General features: G+C 50.9%; 2 protein-coding genes across 2 annotated transcripts in view; one reads left to right on the top strand and one right to left on the bottom strand.

Moving 5' to 3' along the window:
- Window positions 1-1767: 1767 nt before the first annotated feature.
- Window positions 1768-3611, bottom strand: THAP11 (THAP domain containing 11). The gene has a single exon (XM_075326815.1). The coding sequence runs from the start codon at window positions 3552-3554 to the stop codon at window positions 2718-2720; it is 837 nt and encodes a 278-aa protein (XP_075182930.1). The 5' UTR covers window positions 3555-3611; the 3' UTR covers window positions 1768-2717.
- A 107-nt stretch (window positions 3612-3718) lies between these two features.
- SLC6A2 (solute carrier family 6 member 2) overlaps window positions 3719-11808 on the top strand; it is a 378218-nt gene continuing 370128 nt past the window's right edge. Inside the window, exon 1 of the mRNA XM_075325426.1 lies at window positions 3719-3774. The gene's annotated coding sequence lies outside the window, so the exon portion shown is untranslated. The remainder of the gene's footprint in view (window positions 3775-11808) is intronic.

Genomic DNA, 11808 nt, shown 5'->3' with positions numbered 1-11808 from the left:
ACACACACACACACACACACACCTGTCCCCAGCGATGCAGACCGCAGCACTGACGACCTCAGCTCCGCCCCCCCAAACTCCGCCCCTCGCACACAACGGAGTCCAACAAAATTATTTTCTTTCAGGCTACTTTCACACTTGCGTTGGACGGCTTCCGTTGCTATCCGCAGCCTTGAGGAATTACGGTAACTGTTGCAGGAAACCGTTATATTCCTCATAGACTTCTATTAGCTACGGATAGCAACGGATGGTCTTGCATTGCATCCGCCCCGCATCAGTTGTTTTGACGCTGACCGTCAGTGACCGTCGGGTGGATGGAACACTGCATGTAGCGTTTTTCTGCACTTGGCAGAGTGTCAAAAAAACGCAACCTGCAAGATTCCGTCGGCGTCCGTTGTTTTTATAATGGACGCCTATGGTGGCGGATTCCGTTAGAATCCGTCATTTTGACGGATTCCGTTATCCGTCTTTACACAACTGCGCATGCCCAGATGTGTAAAATCAAGGAAAAAAAAACCTATAACGGATTGCGTTATTTTGTACGATCCGTAGCATCCATTGTGCCACTATATGCAACGCATCCGTTGCATGTGTCACAGAACGCAATGCTACGGATCCCGTCCAACGCAAGTGTGAAAGTAGCCTCATCCGTTGTCATCCGTTGTCCAACGCATCAGTCACATGCGTCAAGCAACGCATGTGACTGATCCAAAACAACGGAAATGTGAACTTAGCCTAAGTCTCTTAAAAAGTCTCCTCTCAAAGGAAAACAATCTAAAATCCCCTCGTCCTCCGGCGTGACGGAATACAACACACATGCAAAAGAGAAAATGTAACGACCAAATACATTTTTGACAACTTTTGTACCATGATGGACCTTTCCGTGCATCTGTTGTACAGATAGCTGCAACTCGGAGACAAGATTACATTCTTAGGTTCCTTCTCAGAAGTTCCTTGCGGCCCGACCGCGGCAGGTTAGATGGATGGAAGTCTTAGGCTTGGGTCACACCTATTTTTTTCGGAGGTGGTAACCCCTCCCCCTACAAAAAACCCACAGTGGAAAACGCTTCCAGAGTTGCTCCTCTGGATATGTTCACACTGAGGCTCTTTGGAGCGGATCCTTTCCAAAAAATTCTCCTATTCATTTCTATAGGAAATACACTTTACTGTTCAGACAATGAAGTTTTTGGGTTTTTTTTTCACTTTATTTACATCTGAAGAAGTTTTAAGAAACTCAAGAAAAAAATAAAAGTGCATGTTACAACTTAAGAACGGATGCTGCAAAAAAAAAAAAAGGGTCTCCAAATCAGGCACTGTGTAATCAAAAGACTGCAGAAATAAAAAAAAACTTCCACAACTCTTCCATAAAAATGAAAAAAAAAAAAAAAAAAAAAAAGTAAATAAAAAAAACTAAGAATCCTCAAAAAAAACTCTGCTTGGGGAAAAAAAACAAGAACATTTTTTTTTAGAAAAAATAAAAAAAAAAAACTTTCCTAAGGAATTGGGAAATTCTTTTTTCTGCTTGGGGAAAAAAAAAAAAAAAAAAAGGAAGAGGAAAATTTTCCTGAAGTGGATTTTTATTGAAAAAAAAAAAAAAGCGGAATTTCCTCCAGAGGATTCTGGAAAAGAAAAAAAAGTAAAGACATTAAATAAAGGGAAAAATTAACTCCTCCTCCTCCCCCCCCCCCCCCAAAAAAAAGAATTTCCTCAAGAGGTTTTTGCCTAACAAAAAAAACCCCTTTTTTTTAAAAACCTAAAAAAAGCGCCTTTTTTTGAATTTTTTTTTGACTGGACAGTACCTAATTTGGAAAAGATTCAATCAGGATCTGCTTGAAAAGATAGTCACATGCACTTAAAAAAAAAACAAAAAAAAAACTTAGAAAAATAAAAATGCTCAAATACGCCTCGTATGAACAGCCAAGTGGATTGTCTAATAGAAGTGACTAGGAAGAGTTTTCCACGAGTTTTTAGAAACACACCAACCCCTAAAAAACCACGACATGAACCTTTCCTTTGGAGTGTGTTCACACTTTTTTTTCCCAAGGACTTTTTAAAGAGTACACCCTCCAATCAAACCTTTTTTGTAATTCACATAGTTCTTAGGGTTTCTGCTATTTTCTGAGTCTTTCCTTAGGAGAGTGTCTACACTGGTTTAGTTTCTTTTAGTGAAAACTCTACAAAATCCTCCTCAAAATCCCTGGGAAAAAACCTCAACGTCAGTTCATTTGTATTGGTAATCCAGTTTGAGGATTTCGGAAAGTTTCTCAATTTTCTGAAAGAAAAAAAAACAAACCAAAATCTCTGTGTGATCAGACCCTTAGGTTTTTCGCAGCAGAAAGTCAGCAGCTTAAACTCCTGGTTTTTTTTTTTTACTCCTGGTTGTTTTTTGGATCATTAAAGGGGAGTTGTGTATGAAGCCGTCCTGGGGGTGGCGTGGCGGTTTTAGGAGCCGTCCTCGGCTGTTTTAGGAGCCGTCCTCGGCTGTTTTAGGAGCCGTCCTCGGCTGTTTTAGGAGCCGTCCTCGGCTGTTTTAGGAGCCGTCCTCGGCTGTTTTAGGAGCCGTCCTCGGCTGTTTTAGGAGCCGTCCTCGGCCCTTACGTTTTAGGGATTGCTTTTAGAGCAGAAAGTCACCAGCTTTCCAATGAAAACTCCTGTTTTTTTTAACTCCTGGTTGTTTTTTGGAGAGTTAAATGTGAGGTGCGTGAAGCCATCCGGTCTTAGGAGCCGCCCTCCAGTTTTTTCTTGGCGGCGTTGGAGGACAGGACCTTGTCCTTCTGGCGGAGCTCCTCACGTAGCTTCACCTCGGTGAGTCTTAGGTGTCGGATGCTGGACTTCATCTCCTTCATCTTCACCTCCATCAGGGCGATGATGTCCCGCTGCTCGTTCAGCTTGCGCAGCAGCTCTTCGGTGGTGGTCCCGGATGACATTGAGTAGGAGTGGTCGGCGTATTGAGGGGCCGGGAAGTATTCGGGGATGGGGTACGTCTCTTCTCCCACCACCACCACTTGCAGCTGCTGGTGGGGTGCAGTCGGGGAGAAGTGCGCGGAGGGGTCTAGCTTCACTGTCAGGTTGACCGGGTTGGCTTCGGAGCCCATGGCGTCACCGGTGGCGGACCTGCCCCCCTCCAGCTCTGGGGCGGCCCCCAGCAGCATCATCTCCCCGCTCGCCGTCAGCTCCAGCACCTCCTGCTCCGGTAGCCCCGTCACCAGCACCGTGGTGGCCCCCGTGGAGTAGCTGGGCTGGTGCTGCCGCTTTCGGGGGCGCTCCCCCGCATTGCCCCTCCGAGCTTTCCTCTCGTTCACCCCCCTCAGTGGGAATATGGTGGGCACCTTGATGCTATAGGACTTGCGACCCCCGTGGAAGTGCAGGCTGCACACCCGGTGCCCGTTAGTGGGCTGGAAAGTATTGAAGCAGCCGGTGACTCCAGCCCGGGACACGTTCTTCAGCCACAAGTGTCTCAGCTCCGGGTCCTTGGGGAACGTGTAAAAGTGCAGCCCTTTATCCCGGTGCGAGTTACTGTAGCATCCGGGGACGCAGCAGGTGAAGCCCGGCATCACTGCGACCGGCAGCGGCAACTCACAACATCGGGGATGCTGCAGGACACGGCGGAAACTACATATCCCATCACCCCCCTCACTTCCGGAACACGGGGAGGCCTCGGCGGGCAGGACTACGCGCCCCACAATGCACCGCGGGGTGCTTCCGGCTACAAATATCGCGAGACTAGGAAGCGGCGGGAGCGAGTGTCACATTCGGAGGCTGAAAAAGGACTAGGTACGTTCTATTCATGGCTCCCGCCGCCTCCCCCGGTGCCTGTGTCCAGTCCCGGCACTCCATGGAGGGCAGTGAGAACTAGCTAGCTTTACTCATACACTTCCAATAGGAACAAGTCACCGTTCTGGAAAAAAAAACAAAAAAAACCAACAAGTAACTATTAACCACTTCATGACCGGACGGTTGCGTCTAGATCAGAGTGGGTCTTTTGTGGTCCTCATTTTCTCCCCTCTGCTCTAGACGGTTCAGTGCTGAGGTGACTAGATCTGAGGTGAGTTCCGAGGCCTCACTGTAGTCGCATGTTTTTGTGGTCCTCATTTTCTCCACTCCGCTCTAGCTAGTTCAGCAGTGAGCCGTCTACATCAGAGTGGATTTTTTGAGGGCCTCATTATAGCAACTACGTTATGTACAGTTTGGTTCTGAGGTGACTGGAATGGATTTTTTTCGAAGAGTGGGAGGCGCCTCAAAACAAAAAAACGTAACAGAGCGCAGCCGAAAGTCCTCATACACATTGCATCGGAGTGGATATTTTTGAGGACCTGATTTTCGCCACTCCATTCTAGATAATTCACTAGTGAGCTGTCTAGATTGGGCCCGTGAGTCACTGGGGCCCGATGCCATCGCTGGCATCAGCCCCCCTCCCGCGGATCACACTTACATTTATATCGGCATCACCATCACAGATGCCAATACAATTGAAAGGAATGATGAGAGGAGGAGCAGAACACTTATTTCTCATCATTCTACTGCTATGTGTCTGTGAGACGCTGATGTGCTAAAATGTCAGAGTGGCAGAACAGTGGACACGCTGAGGAGACTGGGGCAGTGGATGAATGAGAAGTGAGTATATTTGTATTTAATCATCAATTCCAGAGGACTATGGGGGAGCATACTACTATATGGGGATTGCAAAATAGTATATGGGGCTGCATATAACTACATGGCGCACAATATTATATTGGGGCACACAGTATGGTGGTGCACTATATGGGGGCTGCATACTACTATATGGCGGAATATAAGGGGTGCATACTACTATATGGCGGAATATAAGGGGTGCATACTACTATATGGAGGAATATAAGGGGTGCATTATACTATATGGAAGAATATAAAGGGTGCATAATACTATATGAAGGATCTCTTTTACATGGAATATAGGGGTGCATTATACATGGAGGACTATGGAGCTGCATAATCCAATATGAAGGACTATGGGGTGCATTATAGTATATATATGACTTAGGGGGTTGCATTATATGGAGGACTGATGGGGTTACCTTATACATGGACTATAGGGGTGCATTATATATGGAGGATTATAGGGCTGCATAATACAATATGAAGGACACCTTATACATGGAATGCGAGGGTGCATTATACGTGGAGAACTATGGGGCTGCATAATACGATATGAAGGACTATGGGGATGCGTTATAATATACATATAGGATTATGGGGGCTGCATTATATGAGGACTAATGGCGTTACCTTATACATGGACCATAGGGCTGCATTAGAATACATTAAGGACTATGGGGGGAATAATACAATACACCGTGTGCAGAATTATTAGGCAAATGAGTATTTTGATCACATGATACTTTTTATATATGTTGTCCTACTCCAAGCTGTATGCGAGCCCACCCAAGCATGCAGCATCGCCCCCTGCCCAGTGCGAGCCCCCCCATACGTGCAGCGTCGCCCCCTGCCCAGTGCGAGCCTGCCCAGTGTGAGCCCCCCCATACGTGCAGCGTCGCCCCCTGCCCAGTGCGAGCCTGCCCAGCGTGAGCCCCCCCAGACGTGCAGCGTCAGCCCCCCCAGACGTGCAGCGTCAGTCGCCCCCTGCCCAGTGCGAGCCCCTCCAAGCATTCATCGTCACCCCCTGCGAGCCCCCAAACCTTAAGCGTCACCTCTTGCCCCATGCGAGCCCCCCAAACATGCAGCGTCACCCCCTGCCTAGTGTCAGCCCCCCCCAGACGTGCAGCGTCGCCCCCTGCCCAGTGCGAGCCCCTCCAAGCATTCATCGTCACCCCCTGCGAGCCCCCAAACCTTAAGCGTCACCTCTTGCCCCATGCGAGCCCCCCAAATATGCAGCGTCACCCCCTGGCCAGTGCGAGCCCCCCAAATATGCAGCGTCACCCCCTGGCCAGTGCGAGCCCCCCAAATATGCAGCGTCACCCCCTGCCTTTTACACGTATGTATGTGTATGTATGTGTATGTATGTATGTATGTGTGTATGTATGTGTATATGTATGTATGAATATATATTAGTGTGTATGTATGTATTTTTTTTAACAATACATTGGGCTTAGTTTTGTCATTTCTTTGTCGCTCCATTGGGAGACCCAGACAATTGGGTGTATAGCTTCTGCCTCCGGAGGCCACACAAAGTATTACACTTTAAAAGTGTAAAGCCCCTCCCCTTCTGCCTATATACCCCCCGTGCCTCACGGGCTCCTCAGTTTTTATGCTTTGTGCGAAGGAGGCTGACATCCACGCATAGCTCCACATCTTAGTCAGCAGCAGCTGCTGACTATGTCGGATGGAAGAAAAGAGGGCCCATAACAGGGCCCCCAGCATGCTCCCTTCTCACCCCACTCTGGTCGGCGGTGTTGTTAAGGTTGAGGTACCCATTGCGGGTACATAGGCAGGAGCCACATGCTGTTTTCCTTCCCCATCCCTTAATGGGCTCTGGGTGAAGTGGGATCCTAATCGGTCTCCAAGCACTGGGACCGTGCTCCCTCCGCAGCCCCTGGGGAATCTGCTGGACAGGAGCCGGGTATCGTCAGGGACAAGGCCCTGCTACTGTGAGGTACTCTGTGTCCCCGTGGGGGACCGCGCATGGAGCGCTTGTGCCATACACACTGCAGCACTCGCTGGGTGTGTTAGTGCGCCGGGGACGACCGCGCTTATTTGCCGGCCGCGCTTATAACTTTAGTCCCCGGCTTTTGCGGCCTAGTATCGCATATTCCCGCCCCCAGGCCTGCCAGTCAGGGGAAGGGCGGGACGCTGCACAGAACGTCAGCGCTGAGGGCTAGAGCATACTTTGTATCCTCCTCCCCCCTCACTCAGCACAGTGGGGCATCAGATTCCCGCACTTTCTAGGGCACGCCCACGGCCCCCTCCTCCCCACAGAACGCCGGCAGCCATTCCTGTCAGCACTTCTGACGCTGGAGAGGAGAGACAACACGGCTCTGGGAGGCCCAGGCAGGGAATCTGGTGATCACACAACCGCTTTGAGCGGTCGGTAAGCAGCACCTGTGGTGCTGGCCCCACTGAGTGCCGAAGTGTACATATATATATATATATATATATATATATATATATATATATATATATATATATATATATATATATATATATATATATATATATATAATGCTATACATTTACACTGTACGGTCGCACTGTTGATTTTTGGCTATATACCCTCCTGGATTGTACTCAGAGGAGACAACAGCATGTCGTCCGCAAAAAGCAAGGGTGCCAAAGCACAGGCTTACTTTGCAACCTGTACCTCATGTGCGGCTATACTACCGGCAGGTTCCACCGACCCTCATTGTGTGCAATGCTCGGCCCCTGTGGCACTTACTCAGCCGGAGCCTCTGCTACTGGTGGCCCAGGGGGAACCACCTGCTACCACTGTCCAGGTGACAGGGACGGAGTTTGCAGTATTTGCTGACAAACTGTCTGAGAGTATGGATAAATGGTCTGCTAAGATACTAGAAGCCTTACAGTCCAGACCGGTGACTCAGGCCCCGGGCACTGTTGAATCATTGACCCCAGGCCCCCCTCAGTTGGAGCAGCAAAGTGCTCCTGGGGTGACTCCTAGGTCCCAGGGTGAGGTCTCTGACACGGACCGCAGTCCCAGGCCGCCTAAGCGGGCTCGCTGGGAAATTCCCTCGACTTCATCACACTGTTCAGGGTCTCAGCAGGAGGACTCTCTGGATGATGAAGCGGAGGTAGCAGATCAGGATTCTGATCCTGAGGCCGCTCTCAACCTAGATACACCTGAAGGTGACGCAGTAGTGAATGACCTTATAGCGACCATCAATCAGGTGTTGGATATTTCTCCCCCAGCTCCTCCAATTGAGGAGTCAGCTTCTCAGCAGGAGAAATTCCGTTTCAGGTTTCCCAAGCGTACATTGAGTACGTTTCTGGATCACTCTGACTTCAGAGAGGCAGTCCAGAAACACCGAGCTTGTCCAGATAAGCGTTTTTCCAAGCGCCTTAAGGATACACGTTATCCCTTCCCCCCTGACGTTGTCAAGGGCTGGGCTCAGTGTCCCAAGGTGGATCCTCCAGTCTCCAGACTGGCGGCTAGATCCATAGTTGCAGTGGAAGATGGGGCTTCACTCAAAGATGCCACTGACAGATGGAGCTCTGGTTGAAATCCATCTATGAAGCTATCGGCGCGTCGTTTGCTCCAACATTCGCAGCCGTATGGGCGCTACAAGCTATCTCAGCTTGTCATGCGCAGATTAATGCAGTCACACGTACGTCTGCTCCGCAAGTGGTGTCCTTAACCTCTCAGGCGTCGGCGTTTGCGTCCTACGCCATTAATGCTGTCCTGGACTCTGCGAGCCGTATGGCGGTAGCATCCGCCAATTCGGTGGCAGTCCGCAGGGCCATGTGGCTACGTGAATGGAAGGCAGACTCTGCTTCCAAAAAGTTCTTAACCGGTTTGCCATTTTCTGGCGACCGCCTGTTTGGTGAGCGATTGGATGAAATCATTAAACAATCCAAGGGAAAGGACTCATCCTTACCCCAGTCCAAACCAAACAGACCTCAACCACGGAAGGTACAATCGAGGTTTCGGTCCTTTCGGTCCGCGGGCAGGTCTCAATTCTCCTCGTCCAAAAGGCCTCAGAAGGATCAGAGGAACTCCGATTCATGGCGGTCTAAGTCACGTCCTAAAAAGACCGCCGGAGGAACCGCTCCCAAAGCGGCCTCCTCATGACTTTCGGCCTCCTCACACCGCATCCTCGGTCGGTGGCAGGCTTTCCCGCTTTTGCGACGCCTGGCTGCCACAGGTACAAGACCGTTGGGTGAGAGACATTCTGTCTCACGGTTACAGGATAGAGTTCAGCTCTCGTCCTCCGACTCGATTCTTCAGAACATCTCCGCCCCCCGAGCGAGCCGATGCTCTTCTTCAGGCAGTGAGCACTCTGAAGGCAGAAGGAGTTGTGATCCCTGTTCCCTTTCAGCAACAGGGTCACGGTTTTTACTCCAACTTATTCGTGGTGCCGAAAAAGGACGGATCCTTCCGTCCTGTTCTGGACCTAAAACTGCTCAACAAACACGTAAAAACCAGGCGGTTCCGGATGGAATCGCTCCGCTCCGTCATCGCCTCAATGTCCCAAGGAGATTTCCTAGCATCAATCGACATCAAAGATGCTTATCTCCACGTACCGATTGCTCCAGAGCATCAGCGCTTCCTGCGTTTCGCCATAGGGGACGAACACCTTCAGTTCGTGGCACTGCCTTTCGGCCTGGCGACAGCCCCACGGGTCTTCACCAAGGTCATGGCAACAGTAGTAGCAGTTCTGCACTCTCAGGGACACTCGGTGATCCCTTACTTAGACGATCTGCTTGTCAAGGCCCCCTCTCGGGTGGCATGCCAACACAGCCTGAACATTGCTCTGGAGACTCTCCAGAGTTTCGGGTGGATCATCAATTTCCCAAAGTCAAATCTGACACCGGCCCAATCGCTGACATATCTTGGCATGGAGTTTCATACTCTCTCAGCGATAGTGAAGCTTCCGCTGGACAAACAGCGTTCACTACAGACAGGGGTGCAATCTCTCCTTCAAGGCCAGTCACACCCCTTGAGGCGCCTCATGCACTTCCTAGGGAAGATGGTAGCAGCAATGGAGGCAGTTCCTTTTGCGCAGTTTCATCTGCGTCCACTTCAATGGGACATTCTCCGCAAATGGGACAGGAAGTCGACGTCCCTCGACAGGAACGTCTCCCTTTCTCGGGCAGCCAAGGCTTCCCTTCAGTGGTGGCTTCTTCCCACTTCTGTCGAAGGGGAAATCCTTCCTGCCCCCATCCTGGGCTGTGGTCACGACGGACGCGAGCCTGTCAGGGTGGGGAGCGGTCTTTCTCCACCACAGGGCTCAGGGTACTTGGACTCAGCTAGAGTCCTCCCTTCAGATCAATGTTCTGGAGATAAGGGCAGTGTATCTTGCCCTAAAGGCGTTCCAGCCGTGGCTGGAAGGCAAGCAGATCCGAATTCAGTCGGACAACTCCACAGCGGTGGCATACATCAACCACCAAGGCGGAACACGCAGTCGGCAAGCCTTCCAGGAAGTCCGGCGGTTTCTGCTATGGGTGGAAGCCACAGCCTCCACCATATCCGCAGTTCACATCCCGGGCGTAGAAAACTGGAAAGCAGACTTTCTCAGTCGCCAGGGCATGGACGCAGGGGAATGGTCCCTTCACCCGGACGTGTTTCAGGAGATCTGTTGCCGCTGGGGGATGCCGGACGTCGACCTAATGGCGTCCCGGCACAACAACAAGGTCTCGGCATTCATGGCACGGTCTCAAGATCACAGAGCGCTGGCGGCAGACGCATTAGTTCAGGATTGGTCGCAGTTTCGACTGCCTTATGTATTTCCTCCTCTGGCACTGCTGCCCAGAGTGTTACGCAAGATCAGGTCCGACTGCCGCCGCGCCATCCTCGTCGCTCCAGACTGGCCGAGGAGGTCGTGGTACCCGGATCTGTGGCATCTCACGGTGGGCCAACCGTGGGCACTACCAGACCGACCAGACTTGCTGTCTCAAGGGCCGTTTTTCCATCTGAATTCTGCGGCCCTCAACCTGACTGTGTGGCCATTGAGTCCTGGATCCTAGCGTCTTCAGGGTTATCTCAAGAGGTCATTGCCACTATGAGGCAGGCTAGGAAACAAACGTCCGCCAAGATCTACCACAGGACGTGGAGGATATTCTTATCTTGGTACTCTGATCAGGGTTTTTCTCCCTGGCCATTTGCCTTGCCCACTTTTCTTTCCTTCCTTCAATCCGGATTGGAAAAAGGTTTGTCGCTCGGCTCCCTTAAGGGACAAGTCTCAGCGCTCTCTGTATTTTTTCAGAAGCGCCTAGCCAGACTTCCACAGGTACGCACGTTCCTGCAGGGGGTTTGTCACATAGTCCCTCCTTACAAGCGGCCGTTAGAACCCTGGGATCTCAACAGGATGCTCATGGCTCTTCAGAAACCACCTTTCGAGCCAATGAGGGATATTTCTCTCTCACGCCTTTCGCAGAAAGTGGCCTTCCTAGTAGCAGTCACATCACTTCGGAGAGTGTCTGAGCTAGCAGCGCTGTCATGCAAAGCCCCTTTCCTGGTGTTTCACCAGGACAAGGTGGTTCTGCGTCCGGTTCCGGAATTTCTCCCTAAGGTGGTATCCCCTTTTCATCTCAATCAGGATATCTCCTTACCCTCTTTTTGTCCTCATCCAGTTCACCAATGTGAAAGGGATTTGCACTTGTTAGATCTGGTGAGAGCACTCAGACTCTACATTTCTCGTACGGCGCCCCTGCGCCGCTCGGATGCACTCTTTGTCCTTGTCGCTGGCCAGCGTAAAGGGTCACAGGCTTCCAAATCAACCCTGGCTCGGTGGATCAAGGAACCAATTCTCGAAGCTTACCGATCTTCTGGGCTTCCGGTTCCCTCAGGGCTGAGGGCCCATTCTACCAGAGCCGTGGGTGCGTCCTGGGCTTTGCGGCACCAGGCTACGGCTCAGCAGGTGTGTCAGGCAGCTACCTGGTCGAGCCTGCACACTTTCACGAAACACTATCAGGTGCATACCTATGCTTCGGCAGATGCCAGCCTAGGTAGGCGAGTCCTTCAGGCGGCGGTTGCCCACCTGTAGGAAGGGGCCGTCTTACGGCTCTATTACGAGGTTTTACTTTACCCACCCAGGGACTGCTTTTGGACGTCCCAATTGTCTGGGTCTCCCAATGGAGCGACAAAGAAGGGAATTTTGTTTACTTACCGTAAATTCCTTTTTTTCTAGCTCCAATTGGGAG

This window comes from Anomaloglossus baeobatrachus, chromosome 10 (genome assembly GCF_048569485.1).
Source record: "Anomaloglossus baeobatrachus isolate aAnoBae1 chromosome 10, aAnoBae1.hap1, whole genome shotgun sequence".
NCBI lineage: Eukaryota > Metazoa > Chordata > Amphibia > Anura > Aromobatidae > Anomaloglossus > Anomaloglossus baeobatrachus.
Note: the sequence above shows the minus strand (reverse complement) of the source record. Positions and strands in the feature narration are given on the sequence as shown.